We start from the raw sequence: 20,426 nt of genomic DNA, 5'->3' as shown, positions 1-20,426 counted from the left end.
GAGAAGGACAGAGAAAGAGAGATGTAAGAGAGAGAGAAGGACAGAGAAAGAGAGATGTAAGAGAGAGAGAAGGACAGAGAAAGAGAGATGTAATAGAGAGAGAAGGACAGAGAAAGAGAGATGTCATAGAGAGAAGGGTAGAGAAAGAGAAATGTAAGAGAGAGAAGGGCAGAGAAAGAGAGATGTAAGAGAGAGAGAAGGATAGAGAAAGAGAGATGTAAGAGAGAGAAAGATAGAGAAAGAGAGATGTAAGAGAGAGAGAGAGAGAAGGACAGAGAAAGAGAGATGTAAGAGAGAGAAGGGTAGAGAAAGAGAAATGTAAGAGAGAGAAGGGCAGAGAAAGAGAGATGTAAGAGAGAGAAGGGCAGAGAAAGAGAAATTTACACGAGAGAAAAGGGCAGAGAAAGAGAGATGTAAGGTAGAGATGGGAAACGAACCGAACCCGAACCGAACGAACCGAACTCGAACCTCACTTATGACCGAACCGAACCGAACCCGAACTTTGAAACTGCTTGGTACGAACCGAACCGAACGAACCCTCCTTTTCTTAACCGAACTAATTTTGCAATTTGTACATCCTTTTTTTATATTTTTGATTATAAAAAATATAAAAAATTACTTAAATATTTTATTTAAATCCTAATGATTCCATTATACTTTGAAAACTTGGGAGGGGGGGGGGTATTTTGAAAACTTTAAAAAGAAAAAAAAAGCGGCGCGCTAAGATTCCCATGGGTTTTTCCGTACGTGCCGACTCCCCCATGGCCTTGAATTTTCGCGGGCTGTTTGCAATATTGGTTTTGAGTCGAATAGGCGCCCTCTAATTAGATCTAGATCTAGATTCTAGTTACAGTCTAGTACCTAGTAAGTACAAAGTCTACATTAAAAATCACTTTTATTTGAGATGGCTGTTAGTTGAGAGTAGAATAGTTTTTGCCGATTATAGAGTGTAGCTATAAATCTACAATAAGTTCATTTCTGTTCTAGTTTAAAATAAATTTTAATTATCTTCTATTTAGTGATTTATTTTTATAAAACTGTGAAGTATTCCATATTGGAATATTATCAGTGGCGTAGCAAGGGTGGGGGAGGAGGAGGAGAAATGTAAAATCCCCCCGGGCCCCCTTTTGAGGGGTCCCCAAATGAGTGTTTTTTTACAATAAATATTCAATATTACGCAAAATGCAGGGGCCACCCAAGAGGTCCAGCCCCCAAATGATGAAAAATGCCTAGCTACGCCCCTGAATATTTGTACTATTATTCTGTTTTGCATTATTGATCATCAGTATTTTTAATGCAGCGTTTCTTAAACTTTGGGTCCTCCCCCGTGGGTGGGGATGGCGAGTACCTTGAATTGGGGGATGAGGAGACGCAACTTCCTGACAAAAAGGAGTGACATAGAGTGTGTGTGTGTGTGTGTTTCCTGGTGGCGGTAAGAAGAGGTTAAGCGAGTGATTTGTGTTTATGCATTGAGTATGACGAAATTAGTGTGATGCAAATGTGAAACGGCAGACAATCTTGAGATATGTTTTGTAGTGACCTAGATTTCGTTTAAATATCAGTATATTTCATTAATATTACATCTCTATCTCAAGTTAAGTATGTGAATATTGTAATAACAGTTAGGCTATATTGAGTTGTTCACAATAATAATAATATTAAGTTTAAATATTATTATAAGGCTTGTCTTCGAGTCCGAAGATTAGTGAGGAATGCAGTTTTTCCCATGGCTGCGCAGTCCCAGCTGTGACCTACATATTTGCCACATCCAGGGCAAGCATAACCACTGTCCGCAGATGGTCGATACATGCCCTGCCCAGCGTAACTGTCTTACCATAATAAGTCCCTCTATACTATCCTTACCGGCAAAAATATAAAACGCCTTTATTGGTTCAATTGTACTAGCTGTTTGTAAGCGACAAACCAATGACCAACTAACAAGGAGAGGGGGCGTCGAAAAAAATGTTTATTTTCGTTGTAACTTATCTGAATATTAGTATAATTACATGTTTAAAAATTAAAATATATTAAGTAGGAGATGTCATTTTATCTTCTAATAAGACCTTGTCAACTGTATACTGCTTTTTGCGAGGCGCGTATACACAATATGGGTCAAAACGTTTTGAAGTAAACATTTTAAAACATCTTCGCTAGTATGATTCTTCTGCATTTTTTTGTCTCAGAATAGTCGAATTTCTTCCGTATATTGCAATTTATTATAGTGACGACGTATGTGTGGAAAAAAAATCCTCGATAGAGACGTCTTTACACGAAGAATATTTGTTTAAAAAGATCACGCCCATTATAGAATTACGCGCGCAATATGTAGGCCTACCTAGAATGTCCCTTACAAAATTCTATTGGCCAGGTCTGCCTCTTTATTATTAGATTTCATATGGCCCTCGACTTTTATTAATTATGATGAATGGTGCTTTGTGAAAGAAAGCACATCGAAATTAGTCTTTTTAAAAAATTATCATTCTTACTGAGAGAAAAAGGTTACAATACGCTTAGCACCGAGTCACGCCCGGAATAAACCACTTGCCGACTTGAGCGAAAACCTGCCGCATCTTCAATTCTATCTCCATTAAGAAATTTTTACAATGCTTAAAATGTATGTAGGCAACATTATTTTGGAAAAAGTATTGCCCATAGGCCTATTATATATTGCAAAGTATTTGTTTTATGTAAAAATTCAAATGAAAGTGTTTTAACTGATAAATTGTAATAAACCTTATAACTTAATTTTGCTATTACATAATTTCATAACATCGAACCGAGCCGAACCCGAACCTTAGACCTGACCGAACCGAACCGAACCCGAACTTTACTCGTCATCGAACCGAACCGAACTCGAACTTAAATCTGACCGAACCGAACCGAACCCGAACTTTAAAAGTTGGGTTCGATTCCCATCTCTAATGTAAGGGAGAGAAGGGCAGAGAAAGGAGGTCACATAGTTAGGGGCAGACAAAACGAAATCACATTAAGATGAAATGTTGAATGAGATAGAGAGATAATAGAAGTGGTATCAAGAGATAATAGAAGTGGTATCAAGAGATAATAGAAGTGGTATCAAGAGATAATAGAAGTGGTATCAAGAGATAATAGAAGTGGTATCAAGAGATAATAGAAGTGGTATCAAGAGATAATAGAAGTGGTATCAAGAGATAATAGAAGTGTTATAAAGAGATAATAGAAGAGGTATCAAGAGATAATAGAAGTGGTATCAAGAGATAATAGAAGTGGTATGAAGAGATAATAGAAGTGGTATCAAGAGATAATAGAAGTGGTATCAAGAGATAATAGAAGTGGTATCAAGAGATAATAGAAGTGGTATCAAGAGATAATAGAAGTGGTATCAAGAGATAATAGAAGTGGTATCAAGAGATAATAGAAGTGTTATAAAGAGATAATAGAAGAGGTATCAAGAGATAATAGAAGTGGTATCAAGAGATAATAGAAGTGGTATCAAGAGATAATAGAAGTGGTATCAAGAGATAATAGAAGTGGTATCAAGAGATAATAGAAGTGGTATCAAGAGATAATAGAAGTGGTATCAAGAGATAATAGAAGTGTTATCAAGAGATAATAGAAGTGGTATCAAGAGATAATAGAAGTGGTATCAAGAGATAATAGAAGTGGTATCAAGAGATAATAGAAGTGTTATCAAGAGATAATAGAAGTGGTATCAAGAGATAATAGAAGTGTTATCAAGAGATAATAGAAGTGTTATCAAGAGATAATAGAAGTGGTATCAAGAGATAATAGAAGTGTTATAAAGAGATAATAGAAGAGGTATCAAGAGATAATAGAAGTGGTATCAAGAGATAATAGAAGTGGTATCAAGAGATAATAGAAGTGGTATCAAGAGATAATAGAAGTGGTATCAAGAGATAATAGAAGTGTTATAAAGAGATAATAGAAGTGTTATCAAGAGATAATAGAAGTGATATGAAGAGATAATAGAAGTGTTATCAAGAGATATGGAAATAAAGGGATTGCTAGAGAGAAAGATGTGGTGTAAGAAACAGAGAGCTGCTTTATGAGGCAGAGGGCAGAGAAATATTAGAAAAGGCTTTGGTGTGGGAGAAAGAAATAAATGGTGAGACGAGTCAAACTGAAGTGGATTTGTAAGAAAATGATGAGAGAGAGTAAATGAAGTAAAAAAAAAGTAAAAAAGAAAAGAAAAAAGAGAAAGTAGAGGACTGGGAATGAGTTACAGTTCAAGTTATGGGAGATAATGAAATACTTTCTTACAAAAATAACTGTCTAGGCCTTCTTTCTATTTTATAAGCTAAACTTCAACTAGACATTGTTTCCTATGAAAATGGGTACATGCACTTGCTTTATACAAAAAAGGCAGAGGTCCATGTTACTATTTGCTGTTTTCTCAACTAAATCTAAATAGAACAAGAAACATTGCAACCCTCTACAAACATGTATCACCATTCAATGTAATGTGTGCTTCTGGTTTTAGTGACATTTCGTCATTGTTACACCACTCTGGCTTGTCGAGGCCATGCCGACATTAAATAAATCATTTTAACATCGATCTCGTCAAGAATGAACAAATATTGAACAAAAGACTTCGTCATTATCTGATTCATCGTCATTTGCTTAGAACTCTTGTTATCAGGACTGTTAATCTCAAAACAGCAATAGCCACAAGTAGTCAAAGCTATGACTTCATATATGTTCGTATACAACACTAGCCTTAATATAGTCTTAGAGACTTACTAATTGTTTCACAAAGAAAAAAGCATTGGCGATATTACTCGTAATCAGGCAACAAAGCGATTGCAATTAATGTCAAGTCTGTTTTATTCCGTACCAAAGTTAAAGATATTAGTGAAGTGGTTTGCTTTCGTAAAAAACTGACTGCAGAGTGGCCAAGTAAATGTCCATAAAGTCTCTATTTTATGTTTGATCTAGTAAGTCAAGATCTAAATATTTGGAGCCGAACTCTCAGAGACAGAGCGATTTTAAAAGCAGATTAGAGTAAGGAAAAGAATTATTATACAACGTCTCGCTTTGACGTAAATGACACCTCCTATTGTCCAATGACCAGCTATGTCTGCAATGTGAAGTCGAAGTCTTATTCATCAATATTGTCTCTCAATCGAAACGGAGCAATATGAAAGCGAAAACCATATGCGTGGTCAGAGTGGTGTGTATGTGATATGAGTTATATGTATGAATGCATTCAGGAGAATCACAGTGAAAAGCAGTACGATATGCAAGGGCAGAACAAAGAGGGAGAAAAGGCACATGTATACTAATACAATATGCGTTTACATACAATTGTTATGAGCAGTTATGATATAAATATGCATTTAATCCGATCTCTATCTTAGTTTACTAGTTCAACACTTCGTCGTATTGTGTTCAATAGGCACTCCGTACTGGACCCTATCCTGTGCCCGTCCAATGAGGCTCATAAACATGACGTCGCCTTCTGTCTATGAAATCCCATGGTTAAAAACAACATTAATCTTAGAGCTCGTGCATTGACCTCTTCCATCAAACAATGACCTCATTTTATGGAGCCCATCAACTTGTTAAGTTCAACTATAAAAAACAAAACACGTCATTTCATTAGAAGCAGTTGTAGGTAGTGTGTCATCATAGGCATGAACTTTTATTACATGTCCTCCTTCTGAGAGAGAGAGAGAGAGAGGTAGAGAGAGAGAGAGAGAGAGAGAGAGGTAATGTGTGTGTGTTTTAGGGGAGTGAGAAGCAGGTGCTTACAGTGTGAGTAAAAAGAAAACAGAATGAAAAGTGCAATAACCCAAGAGCTCAGTGGTTCTCAACAGGGGAAGTAATAGTTCTGTTTTTATTTATAACATTATTTAATAGCCTATAATGTCGGGTGATAAAATACATGGCCAGTTCTAGGACAACCAGCTTGAACTATTCTTTTGTGGTGTCATTAACACAGCAGAACTGAGTGGAATTATGTCCCTTTTTTAAATATAGTATAAAATTCGCTGATCAAGTGTATATGAATATAATCTTACAAGGTTCAAACATATAGTAGGTTTACGAGTAAGTACCTTACAACTCTACAGAAACTCTTGAGGGGCTTCACAGAGACTTTACAAAAGCTTTTACAGAGGCTGAACTGAGGTTCTACAGAGGCAGCCATAAGTTATTCGTGCTCATCATTCTAAACATTCTGGGTCTAAAAGTCAAATATACTTGCATAGAATTGAAATTACTTCAAACAGTTAAATGCTATTATTTTGCTAATCTGTGTTTTGTAATTAACTAGGCTCAAACTATTAATTATTCCTTAACATTAATTAAAAAAAAAGACTATGGCAAGATTCAATAAGCTTTAAATCTTTAAATATACTTTTTAAATATCTAAAGAAAATATCTGAAGAGAATTTGTTTTTTAAATTTATTTAATATTTCAAATACTTTTGTGTAAAAAAAAATCCCTTTGTCTGTTATTTTATGAAAGACCAGCACATTCTATAAGCTGCTAAACACAGACATGAGAGACTCAAGTGTTTCCTTTTTCAGAGTCTTGATATTTTGTCAAGACGTCAAGGCGAGACACAGGTAGTGTCCATCATTTGGGTGATAAGATTTTATTTCCGCATTTACCTCTTCCCTCTTCCTTCTCTCTCTCTCTCTCTCTCTCTCTCTCAAACACATTTGTATACAGTGTCTTACATAAGGAGTGTGATGTGTAGAAAATACCATGCTACGACCCTGTGATGCCATGTATGTCATCTCTAATGTGTGATGACTTGCGCAATACTTTTAGCAGGCATTTTATTTGTGGGCGTGTTCACGTTTTAGCAGTAGTAAGTAAAGTTTCCCTTTCAGACCTTGCACTCTATAGGGCAGATGATGTTAAGGTTATCCGTGTCTTTGTCCAACGGTTGACAAGCAGGATGTCTTGTTGCCAGCACAACGACAGAGCGACTTTTCATTCCCCATCGTAGGTACCCATTAAAGTTTGGGGAACTCAGTGGTGCGATAAAAATCTCAATTCTTCAAAAGCTCGGTCCACCGAGATTCGAACCCAGGACATCAGTTTGGAAACAGTAGATTTAGAAACATATTTTTATATGTTTGTTAGGTCCTTTTCTCTTAAAAGTAAAAATGTTTCATTCAATAGACCTACAGATATGAGCTTTATACAAATCCAATATCTTAGTGATGAGTGTCCTTTCAATATTCTTTCTAAAACAGTGTATCCACCCCAACATAATCCCAACGTAATCATCTTCTGTTTGTTAAGTCATGCCTCCCGGTATTAATATCCAGCTGCTCTATGCTACGTGACAGCATTGAAGATTGGAAGTAATTTCCCCCATCCATATTGGTTTCATTATTTAAACATTGTAATATCCAACTGGATTGCCTTCTAATAATAGTTTAGCTGATCATGTTACAGGAAATAAAACTTTCTTAACCAATAAAAGACTTCTGTTAAAGAAAAGTAAAGTCACTTCTCCGTGGTATTAAAACAAGATGAGTTGATGTGAGCTTTGTAAAAATGATCACTTCTCTCTGGTAGTGACACCCAATAGGTTCACTTTGGCAAAGTATTATCCACAAGACCACAACCACCTTTACCATTCCACACTTCCCCTGATAAAATAACATGAAGGCAGACCGTGCTTGCTCGCCGAAAAGCAAAAGAAATGAAGTGGCCTTAGATACGAGAATAAGGAAGAAAGATGTCCAATCAGAGAGTTCTAGAGCAGATGCATTCACGTGCAGGAAATGTGACAAACTTTGCCGCTCCGGAATTGGCTTGTTGAATTCGATCCGATTCTGCCCAGACTAAAGAAACGAAAACCAATGAGTCATCTTGGCGCATTCATTCCTTTTGGAGGATTTCTTTGTGGGCCTACAAAACTAAGTGACAAGCCATGAATTTATTTTAAATAACTTTGTTAGCAAGGAAACAAAATGTGATTACTATATTTATTTGTCTAATAGCATTTTGTTTCATAACTTTTTTGGTGTTGGTTAAGTGTTCTACAGGCGTTTTTTTGTCTTTATACACAAGTAACATTATTTTTAAGTAGATTCTTTTGGCTGAAAATCCATAGATATTCTTTAGGAAAAAAAATCTCATAGTAGTCCCAGATTTTAGAAGATACCTTTATATCGAAAAGCTCAAAACTTATCAGATCAAGAAATAAAAATATCTACTCAATATGAGACCAGAATCATTAAAAAGATCAAGACTATTCTGCTGGCTTTACTTATTGAACTTGTCAGGGCTAGCTGAAAGCAAGAGGAAACATTAGAGCTACTATGTGAATGTTGACTGTACTAGCCACTTTGATGTCAAGACGTTGTCAATTCTTTCATTCACCTATCAGGCAGAGTTGAGAAGTTTCACGTTCACGTCTCGTCTGCCCCTGTAGTATACTATTTGTTTAAATTTACAGATGGCTTTAGTACAACTAGGTTCATAATACCACGTGACGTATCACATGCAACCCCCCCTCCCACACACACACAAACACACACACAGAAGAAACGTAATATTAAAGAGATAAATATTGTACGTTCTTGAGAATTCAAAAGTGGGAGACACTAGTTGCAGTGTTAAACTCTGTCTGTCTCTCTCCCTTTCTCTTTATCTCAATCTCTCTCTCTCTGAGTGTGTGAGGAGGGTGCTTGGGACTCATCTCTCCCAACAGTACAAGCTTGTTTACTGTTATTTTATTGTTTCATTTGTTTGACATGTTTCATACGTTCCATCAAATTTAAAGATGATTATATCCCAGCCGCAACCACCAGGACGACGTGGCGGGCAGGGTTCGAACCAGAGATCATTGAGACGAATGTCCAGAGCGCAAACAACGCGACCCTGCAGCCGTCCACGACCAGGAAGTATTGCTAGTATTGAGTAGCTTGCTCAAGAAGCCTAACCTAAACAAGATTTCGAAATGATCAGAGAACTAAATGAAAGACATGCGCAGTGACATATTTCTCCTGTCGTCTGCTTTTCAAATCAAAAGTGGTTAAAAAAAAAAAGCTGCACTATAAGATTTTTTATTATCCATTCGCAGTATTTGTGCGTAATCAGAGTTCTTCAATCATTTCCCTTGACACAGTTAGACACTACGAAACAAATAGCCGAAGTAGGTCTAGAGATAACTTGAATGAGACCAATGACCTTTACAACAGAGACATCTCACACTTACTGGTGCAACATGTCACACTCCAGAAAAAAACACAAAAAAACAAACAGCTAGACAGCTATGATCAGTGTGAAGATTAGGCGTAGTTAGCTTCATACTTTTCATTGGACATCAAACATGAAGAGGGCAGAATTATTTACAAAATTCCATTTCTATTCAGTCGAATGGAATTTATCCAAACTTTCTAACAAAATCATTTTGTAAAAAACAAAACAAAAATTCAACTGTTCACTGTGAATATAAATAGTGCGCTATAATTTAGTCGCGTAGGGAAGAGATTCATTCCTTCTATACGTCTCACCAATATTGGCCATGAGAGAATAAAATAAAAAGAAATGTATTTGTAAGAATTCAAATATCTACTCTCTCTGTGTGTGTGTGTACACTAATTTGTGTAATCACTATGCTCTCCGTTGTGAAACGTATAACTCAAAAGCATAGATAGATGTACTATATATTTCGTATATAGATCTCATGACAGTAACATAGACGTTAGACATTGAAGTAAGTATCGGGAGTTCTGTAGACAAAACAACCACTAACAAAACTTAGTTTTCTATTCAATAATAATACAACCATTAACTGTTCAATCAACTTTGGACTTACAAATCGTGTCCGCTATTGGATTTGAACCAAGGACCTTTGACTCATTAATCAAGTGCAATAATACAGCGACGCTATACAATCACAAGATCATGACTAATGATGTCGGTGAATGTGATCAATGATCGACGATAACAAAGCTCAAAATAAATCACGTGATGAGGGAAAGGACCTATATTTTTGTGGCCGTTATTCTTATGTCGTCATATGTGTTCGTCTTCTCTCTAGAGTTACAGGAACGTACGCGAGGTGGTGGGACACATACACTGCATTGTCTTTTTCACAATAATTGTCCCTGAAACCGTCCTTGCAAAGAGTGTGAAGATATCTGGTGAAATGAAAAAGACAATCAAAACCATGTTGTCAAACTGCAGCTCTGTTTTTTTTAAACAACACTTCTTCCCAGTGCCGGACTTAAGTAAGTGGGCTCCTTGGACAGACATTTTGTAGAGGCAACTATCCTGTTTTGGATTTAATACAAATCCACTCAATACTTTTTTCTTCTTCTTCTTCATCGTTCTCATTGTTATGTTGGAGTGTTCATATGACTAGACCAATACATGAGATGAACTGCGCAGTGGTTTCCAAATCAGGGAGCTCTCCATATAGTTTTCTTTCTATTGGGGTGATTTGGGGCCAATGTCTTATACGGACCTCTTGGTAGAGAGAGCAGTTTTGGAGGACGTGGTCTGCATTTTCTGGTGATACTCCACATGGGCAGATTTCACTGGTTCCAATTTTGAGCTTCCGGAACATGTGTTGTCGCATTCTGTTGTGTCCGGTCCTGAGTCGAAAGATTAGACGTTGGTCTTGTCGGGATAGCTTATAGTAAGCGTCATCTTTCTTGTGATTTGGATGGGAGCTCGTCCATTTCTCATTTATTTTATCTACAATTAATTTCTTCATTTCTTCTGGATAGAGTGCAGAGTTTACTTGTGAGTTTGTTCTCCCACTCTTGGCAAGTGTGTCAGCCTTCTCATTTCCTACTAGTTGTATGTGAGCTGGTATCCATTGAATACTTTAAAAGCATGTTATATTTATAAAGAAAGATATACAGTAATATCTAAATCTCATTTCGCTTATTTACTTCTATTTAATATGCTTATTTTGTTAAGGGTGAGAACTCTTTAGAATTATGAAAGTATCTTCTTAATGTTGTATGTGTTAGCACGACTTCTATAAGTGGTTTCAACAATAGTAAACAATTAGACACAGACTTACTTAGACTTAGGTCCTCCCGCGACGTTCGGCGCATTGGGCGGCAAGCTGTCTCCATAATGATCTGTCACTGGCAATGTCTGAAGCCTCCTCCCACCTGGTGTCCACTGTTCTGAGGTCCTCCATGAAGGTGTGTCGCCAGGTAATACGAGGACGTCCCTGTTTGCGCTTTCCTCGTTTTGGCTTTCATGTTATCGCAACTCTTGGTGTGCGTAATTCATTTTGACGTAGAACATGTCCCGCAAACCTCATGCGACGCTCAGTCACAACCTCACTAAGTGTTCGACTCCCAGTTCGGCATAGGATTTCCTTGTTTGAGATCCGGTCTGTGTAACTGACTCCCAAAATCTGTCTCAGCCATCTCTGTTGAGTCACATTTAGTCTTTTCTCAATTTTGACAGATGACTTCCACGTCTCACATGCATATGTAGCAGTTGGAATGACGATTGTGTTGAGAAGGTGTATTTTTGTCTCGAGTCCAATGGCTTGGCTAGTCCAAATAGGCTGCAGCCTTTGGAAAATGCTCCCTGCCTTTCCTATTCGGCACGCTACATCATGGTAAGCATCTCCATCATTTGTTATGATGCTGCCAAGGTACGTGAACTTGTCCAGCTCTTCAAGCTTTGACTTGCCAAGTCTGACGGGGACACCCTTTGCCTTATATCCCACTCGCATAATTTTAGTCTTATCCAAGTTTATGCGGAGGCCAATTTTGGGTGCCTCTCTGTCTAGGCTCTCCGTCATTTCTTGAATGCATTTATTTGTAGCCCCGAGTAGTGCAACATCATCAGCAAAGTCCAAGTCCGTCAATCGGAGTTGTTCATGCCATGGAATACCAAAGGCAGTCTGGTTCATTGCTCTCCTCATTATGTAGTCGATGGCTAGGAGGAAAAGGAAGGGAGATAAGATGCACCCCTGTCTCACACCTGTCTCGATTGTAAAAAACTCTGTTGTTCCCTCTTCTGTTTTAATGCAGCAACTAGACTGACTGTAAAGGTGTCGTAGGATCTGGACGAATTTTTCTGGGATACTGTATTCTCTAACTATTTTCCATAGTGATTCTCGGTGGACACTATCAAACGCTTTTTTGAAGTCCACGAAACTGATCGTTAGACACAGACTTTTAAATAATATATATATATATATATATATATATATATATATATATATATATATATATATATATATATATATATATATTACGCCTATTGTAGTATAATGAAAAATACATTTTATAATCTGAAAACAAAAGTTTATGTACATAAATGTACAGTATATACTCTTCAATACTTTAAAAAAAAAACGCAAAACTTTAATGGGATAATCTGTAAGAAATAAATTATATTTATTACAATGGTTATGATTGGTTGATACAATCAATATGGCTGTGACCTGATGACCCAAAATGCAAACGCATACAAGGGATTTATTTATTGACTGAAATTTATTGACTCACCTGATTAGAGCCCCCGATACAAACTTGTCTCATCTCTTTATGACTTTTCAAATTGAAAGATGTTGAAACATTACCTCCCCCTACATTATTTACACTTCTGTGTAGAAATTCGAAGCTTCTAGCAGCCGTTTTAAACATTTCTTTGGCATGCTTGACGCCTACATCACGGGACAGTTATTTTGAAACACTGTATTGTTTGCTCCATTTCATTGCTGGAACCATCTAACATTGGAATTAAGATGCTTTAGTAGGATCCAAGGTATCACGTGCAAAGACCGAATCACAAAGAGGTTAGAAACAGGATGACAAAGGTTATTATGCCCGGTCGATGATCAGTCACAACTGTCGAAATACGCAAAGTCAAACTTTATGGCCATAAACAATGTCTTCATTGCTCGTAAAGAACTTCATCCAACAACAGTACCAGGAAAAAGAAGAGGCTCAGAGAGCAAGCGTTGGGAAGAATGGACGAGCCTGTCATTTGACAAGAATTTTATACAAAGGTTAAGACAAAGAGGATTGGAGAAAGATGGTCGATCGATTATTTGTGGTGCACCAACAGTTTATCAACGTAAGGGATAGGTGAAGTGTAGGTGAAAGTGTAGGTGAAAGTGTAGGTGAATTTGTTAGCATCGTCACCCCATTACACAAAACAGAACTAGACTTAGACAAACGATTCTCCATAAGACCATGACTTGGCTGCTGGGACGCTGTGCCTAACCTAAATTCTCTGCACAATTCTCCCGCGAAAATCAACAAAAGGTTTGCAAGTTTGACAAATTTAAATCTGGCCTCCCTGTATGCTTCCTCCACAGAACCATGACCAATCTTGGACTATGAATCAAGTCCGTGTTTCCAAACTTCCCAAGTTTTTAAACCTTTCACTCCAAAGTACTGAAGAGTTCACCCTGACAACCTGTCAAAGTGTGGACTAGTAGTAGGACAAACTCGTTGTTTTTTTTTTCAGCGTCTGTAACCATCAAACTAAGTCAATAACCTGACATGCTCACACACAGAGATTGGTTTATAAATAACCTGATCTAGCAATTGTGAGTGTAAACATTGCTTTTGTGTGTGTGTCTGTGTGGACGTGTTACTGTCTGACGTGAGTATATGTATATGTGAGTTTGTCTCATTGTGTGCATGTGTTTGTGTGTGTGTGTGTGAGCTACTAAAATTATAACTATATCATCCTAATATCTCATCTTCCTTCCTCCTCCCCCCAACACACACACACAGATACCTCAGCAAGTCAGTGTACGATAAACGAGGTCAATACAACCTTTGAAATTTGTTCGATCCCTAAAGGTCAATGTTATGTCAGTCTACCCGCTAGACAGTTACTAAAGCTGGGCGCTCAAAGGGTGAGGTGCACTATAGACTAATCTAGTCTCTTGACACTTCCCTTTTATTTCAACCAACACTCTTGGCATAACAGCAAGTAGATGTATTTTCAGATCCCATTCACTAGAGTTTACAGAATTTAACATAAGCTAGACCAAGTCTGACAAAAGAGAGATAGATAAAGAACTTACTATTACAATGCTATTATGGATGTGTGATGTGAAATTAAATGACTAGACATTTCAAACTAAAAGATAAGATATATAAACTGGCATGATTGCTGTGACTTAGTTTACCAGCTGACTAGAAGAAGCAATGCACACACAGACTTTGTTCATGGTCAAAGGAGTTTGTGAACAAATTGTCGATAGTTACAGACTTTCTAATTAAAGAATTTCCGAGTAGACACTTTCTAAAAGACTTTCTGAATACAGATTTTCTAAAAAACTTTCTGAATACAGACTTTCTATAAGACTTTCTGAATATAGACTTTCTAAAAAACTTTGTAAATATGGACTTTCTAAAAGACTTTCTGAATACAGATTTTCTAAAAAACTTTCTGAATACAGATTTTCTAAAAGACTTTCTGAATACAGACTTTCTAAAACAAAACGCTCATAGTACAGAGCTTAAAGAGAATTTCCAAATGCTGACTTTCTAAAACAATTCTGAAAACAGATTTTCTTACACAAAATGTTCAATTATCAAAGATTACTTTTGATGCAGGGCGTGGTGGCGGAGCAAGTCGCTTGGCTTCCGAAACCTGGGGTCTCGAATTCAAATCTCGGTGAAGACTGGGATTTTGAATTTCGGGATTTTCAGGACGCCCTTGAGTTGATCCAACTCTAATAGGTACATAACATTAGTTGGGTGAAAGTAAATGTGGTTGGTGGCTGTGCTGGCCACGTTAAACGGTTGGCATAAGAAGCAAGTGCACTTTGCATCACTTGCCCTATGGATGACGATGACAGTGTCGGCTCCCTGTTAATGTCAATATCATTTGGGGGCTATTTTCAATCTAGGAATCCTGATAGTATGATTACCATGTTGCAACTTTTAAACAGCAAAGTCTGAACAAATCGAGAGAATCATTAGTTTGAGGATAACAAAACTGTATGGAGAAATACATGCAGCATACAGAGAACAACCTGGCAAAACAAATGAAAGCAAAGAACGTTTGGGCTGTCAGGCCTTTGTCAGAAAGAATGTTACAGAGAAAAACAATTCTTCCGCCATCATATAAAACATGTAAAAATTACAAAAATGAACTAATTTTCATGAGTGTTTTCTTGTACGGACAACAGCCAGCGTAGTTTAGGTCTAGCAGGAGATGGGCTGATCTGACTTTATAGGATTGTATGCTGTTTTATTCCCACATGTAGAGACGGAACGCAAATACAAGGTTTATTTTATGATGGATTATGTGGTGATGCATTCTGGGAGATTGTTCTCTCATTACAGAATCTCATGGCCCGAAGACTAATGCACACTCACTAAAACAGTTGACATACTTTCAAACAGAGTGGGGCAAAGTTGTCAGCTCAAACCAAAGCTCACTAAGCTCACTTTGGGATGCTTAGTATTTCTTAACTCTATAGAAACACACATATACAAACATTGACATACACTTACAAAGAATAACATTTTGTTGAGATCACATGATTAAGTTCACATCAAGCATTGACCTTTGTAGCGGTATTAAAGTACACACACACACACACACATGGAGCACACACGTGCATTCATTACACTCTCTGACACACATACACATGTAGCCTACTGCTCACTCACAGCATTCTTTTAGTATTACTCACACCCAAACTGCTGAGTCTATTGATATTTTGTGTGAGTATTGACCGGTACGTGTGTGACAGTGTCTCTGTTGGGTATATGTGTGTGCATACTATATGTGTGTGTATACTATGTGTGTGAGTGTGTATACTATGTGCGTGAGTGTGCATATTATGTGTGTGAGTGTGTATATTACACCTTTTAGATAATGATCCAAGTCACTCTGGACTACACAGTAGTCATCAGACATTTTTGTGAATGAACGTTTAAAAAAAAAAAAAAAAAAACTTGAATGGTATACAAGTTGTACTTTGAATGGTTGAATTAAACCAACTGTAGCAAGCTTGTTAAGTGGAGAATTTAGATGTTCTATTAGAAGTGAAGATAATCCACAGTTTAGCTTAATGCTTGTCTCCCCTCTTTTTCCCAGTAAGTAGGGGGGTGGGGGTGGGGGGGGTTTACAAAGTCCATTGAAAACTTTCATTTAATACTCAAATAATAAAGTGACAGATTTTCGGCATAACCCACTACCGGCTTACCAGGCTTTCCTCAATGTATCAATGTACATTTAAAAAGGCTTTTTGATGCTGTGTCAAACTTTAACAAGTAAAAGTGTCTTTACTCTCAATTCAGCGTTAAGTCCTAACAAGTAATACATGAAATAAAAGTGATGCTTTTTAACTGACCCTATTAAAACAATTATTCGATTATTTCCCCTTTCCTACTGGTCACGTGCTTCTTGCGCAATAAGCCCTTGCCTCATGAACCTCCTGCTCCATGGTTGCTATGTCATTGATTGGGATACCTTATAGCTTAACAGTATTCATCCATGTTGAAAGATCGAAACATTAGGACTGGAGAAAATGTAGATATGAAGCTTTTGTTAAAGGGCCTTCTCGGCCTCATTATAAAACCACAGACCAAACAGAAGGTTTGCAAAAGTAAACTTCTGTGACCTTGTGATCTCGAAAGTTGACATTGTGTTGATAGCTCTCTAGTCTGAAATGTTTACTTTTACTTAATGTGTGTATGTGAGTGTTTGTCTTTGTACATTTAGTGCATGTGTGTATGTGTGTTAAAGAGAGAGAGAGAGAGGCGAATATGTATAGTATAGAGAAAATAAGGAAGTGGCTGTAAAACAGATGTGTCTGCCATATTCAAAATAGATCAGAAAGTGAACTTTTCCCCTTGTAAATTTGGTCATTTCTATATAATCTGAACTGTCACTTGACGTTCGTCGTAGGGATGCTGGGATTGTTCACGTCACAAAATCCCTCCATTTTTACTGACCAGCAGCTGTTCTTAGCAGAATATCAAGAGAGAGGCTGGTCCATTCTCCTTTTTTTACATTGTCCAGCCATCATTTCTTTAGACCACCCTTTCTTCGTGCTCCCTCCACTGGACCTTCAAGAATGACTTTTGCTAGTAACTCTTGTCTTACAATAGGACCTAATCAGCTCAGTTGTCGTCTTTTCATAGTATTGAGGAGTTCCAACCAGAGTGTTGACCTTTAACAGTACCATCTCTTTTGGATCTGACCCCCAACATTGTTCTTCAACGTTTACTCACAACTCCATGAAGTCTTCTTTGTGAATCAGCGACCAGTGTCCAACCTTCATAACCATATAGGAGTGCAGAGAACTGAAGTGAAGAATACAGCTTGAATTTGTTTGGGACGCTTCTACCACATATTTAGAATTTCCTCATTTTCCACGTTTGCCGTAATTACCATTAACCATTTTGTATGTTATATATAATTGTGTTTTTCTTGTTGTAAATGTTTTTAATTATAATTAGTTTAAGGTCTATCGAGTGAAGGTAACTATAACCTATTGAGTTCTGATGTAATAAGTGTGAACAGGTGAATTCTGTATATATTTTTACAACGTCAAACTTTGGTTGTGCAGTCAGTGGGCACTTGAATGAAATAATTAAAATGTAAGCAATCTTTAGAGAATAAAACTCGGTGGGAAAAAAATATGGCGTAGTCAGTTACTTAGCAGATATCAAAGAGTAAACAATTATCAAGGGAACGTTTTTGTTACCTTAAATACAAATTGTAAATGTTACATTATATTACCAACTCTATCTGTCAGTCTATCTGTCTGATACCAGTTGTTTATTATCAACTCTATCTGTCAGTCTATCTGTCTGATACCAGTTGTTTATTATCAACTCTATCTGTCAGTCTGTCTGATACCAGTTGTTTATTATCAACTCTATCTGTCAGTCTATCTGTCTGATACCAGTTGTTTATTATCAACTCTATCTGTCAGTCTGTCTGATACCAGTTGTTTATTATCAACTCTATCTGTCAGTCTATCTGTCTGATACCAGTTGTTTATTATCAACTCTATCTGTCAGTCTTTCTGATACCAGTTGTTTATTATCAACTCTATCTGTCAGTCTGTCTGATACCAGTTGTTTATTATCAACTCTATCTGTCAGTCTATCTGTCTGATACCAGTTGTTTATTATCAACTCTATCTGTCAGTCTATCTGTCTGATACCAGTTGTTTATTATCAACTCTATCTGTCAGTCTGTCTGATACCAGTTGTTTATTATCAACTCTATCTGTCAGTCTGTCTGATACCAGTTGTTTATTATCAACTCTATCTGTCAGTCTATCTGTCTGATACCAGTTGTTTATTATCAACTCTATCTGTCAGTCTATCTGTCTGATACCAGTTGTTTATTATCAACTCTATCTGTCAGTCTGTCTGATACCAGTTGTTTCTGCCACTTCCCATTCTCGGATCAAGTTGAAATTTGTACAATTAATCAAAGTCGATGAAAATACACGAATAAAAAAAAAATATCAAGTTAGCTCATCAATTACTGGTAATCTATTTATTTTGTTATGTATAGATAGAATAGGCAGTTAAACCTTGCAACTTTTAGAGATATGTCTCTGATTTTGCGGTTCTTTCCCCAAAAAATATGCTTTGTTTTGTTCATATTTTAATTGTTTAATTTTGTGAACAGGTTTGCATTTAAAACATGTATTTGGCTGTATGGCTAGCTCTAAATATATTCGTGACAAGTTTACACCTATGATCACATTCGTGTGTACCACCCTAAACATTGCCACACTGGGGTCACACATTCTCACTTTTAAATTAACAGAATTTGTAAGCTTATACTTTAAATTTAATTTTCTATCAAAATATATTTATTTAGGAAAAAAAACAACACTTTTCAATGCTAAATTTAAGGTTGACAATTTTTTTTTTTAAATCAGAGTTCATTAATGTGTGGCTGAGGGTTTAAGATTGCTTGGCTACATATCAAGAGGGCTCGGGGTCGCAGAATCGTGCTTACTAAGCGCCTTGCCTTAAGGCAGCACAGAAACCTTTTCTCCAGCTCCCCTCCCCACTGGTTGACAGAAGAGATTGGATCAACACCGCTCTAAGTTTGCTTGAACATAACCACTGCGCTATGGACAAACAATTTTTACAGCTATACACATATGAGCAGTAATTATAGAATAGGAAGCGAAAGTTTGACTCTTTCGTCTGATCTTTTAAACTTTTAAACTTTTTTTAAATTCAAAAACTTCTCTTGCCAGAATGATAAAGTGTCACTCTCTTCTAGTGTCTTGCCCGAATGATAAAGTGTCCCTCTCTCCTAGTGTTTGACCATCATGACACAGTGTCCCTCTCTTCTAGTGTTTGACCATCATGACACAGTGTCCCCCTCTTCTAGTGTTTGACCATCATGACACAGTGTCCCCCTCTTCTAGTGTTTGACCATCATGACACAGTGTCCCCCTCTTCTAGTGTTTGACCATCATGACACAGTGTCCCCCTCTTCTAGTGTTTGACCATCATGACACAGTGTCACTCTCTTCTAGTGTTTGACCATCATGACACTTGTCTCACTATTTCTTTCAGAGTGGATGGTAAGGAGATACAACTGACTGCTGAGAATCACGAGTCGATGATGATCTGGCTCATGGCACTACAGGTTAGTCAATTATCTTTACACAATGGCGAGGCAGTGGTCATTTGAAACGTAGTGATGAGCAAAGACATGTAAATTACTTGTCGTTTAGAGGAGAGGGAAGGTCGAATAATGTTAGTTTCACTCGGGTGAACGGTGGACAATAGAAGATTAATAGATGTGACGATTTATGTTTGAGTGACAGATGGCTACAATGTCTTGATAGATGTGACGACGAGATTGTGTTATCAGACAATGCCTTTCTAATGTTCTAATTTGCTACTTTTCTTTCCAGTAGACAATTCAAGACTTCTCCAAAATAGTTTGATGCCGTAGATAAAATCAAAACTGAAATCTTCTTTTAAATAAATACAAAGCTTTATTCTGGAAATGCAATCTTTTTTAATAATATATAAAATGGACAATACAATTCAATTTAAATTCATTTCTTCTAGTCGCAGATCTCTCGCGACACTCAATATGTCAGTCTCTGAAATACTACCTCTTGCCCTCTTTCTGGTAATGTCCAGACTATCTGTAGAGCTTATGGAAAACTGTCATCTTTTAAAATAAACTTGTCATTACTTGTAAACAACATACAACCGTGACCTTGCGCTACAGAAATATAATCTAAACATAAATTTAATGCAATAGCTGTTTCATGTTACGTGACAATAAGTTACTGTTGGTTGTTTGATAGTGAGAAAGATTGCAATTGAATTTTCACTATAGGGTACAATTTTTAGCGGCCCCCGAAAGGGGAAAAGACGCTGTTAGTTTTGTGCGAAATATATGTCCGTCTGTCCGTCCGTCCAGTTTAGATCTCGTAAACTAGAAAAGATATTGAAAATCCGACATCACAATATTTTAGACCATTCAAAGTTCTGAT

At 37.0% G+C, this 20,426-nt stretch overlaps 1 protein-coding gene across 14 annotated transcripts in view; it reads left to right on the top strand.

Annotated features, from left to right (window-relative positions):
• LOC106079591 (uncharacterized) overlaps positions 1-20,426 on the top strand; it is a 145,052-nt gene that overhangs the window by 31,338 nt on the left and 93,288 nt on the right. For all 14 annotated transcript variants that reach the window (XM_056040165.1, XM_056040164.1, XM_056040158.1 and 11 more), the window contains exon 4: positions 19,489-19,561. In XM_056040165.1, coding sequence (XP_055896140.1) covers positions 19,489-19,561 — 73 coding nt within the window. The remainder of the gene's footprint in view (positions 1-19,488; positions 19,562-20,426) is intronic.

Source organism: Biomphalaria glabrata, chromosome 9, assembly GCF_947242115.1.
Source record: "Biomphalaria glabrata chromosome 9, xgBioGlab47.1, whole genome shotgun sequence".
NCBI classification, from domain to species: domain Eukaryota; kingdom Metazoa; phylum Mollusca; class Gastropoda; family Planorbidae; genus Biomphalaria; species Biomphalaria glabrata.
Note: the sequence above shows the minus strand (reverse complement) of the source record. Positions and strands in the feature narration are given on the sequence as shown.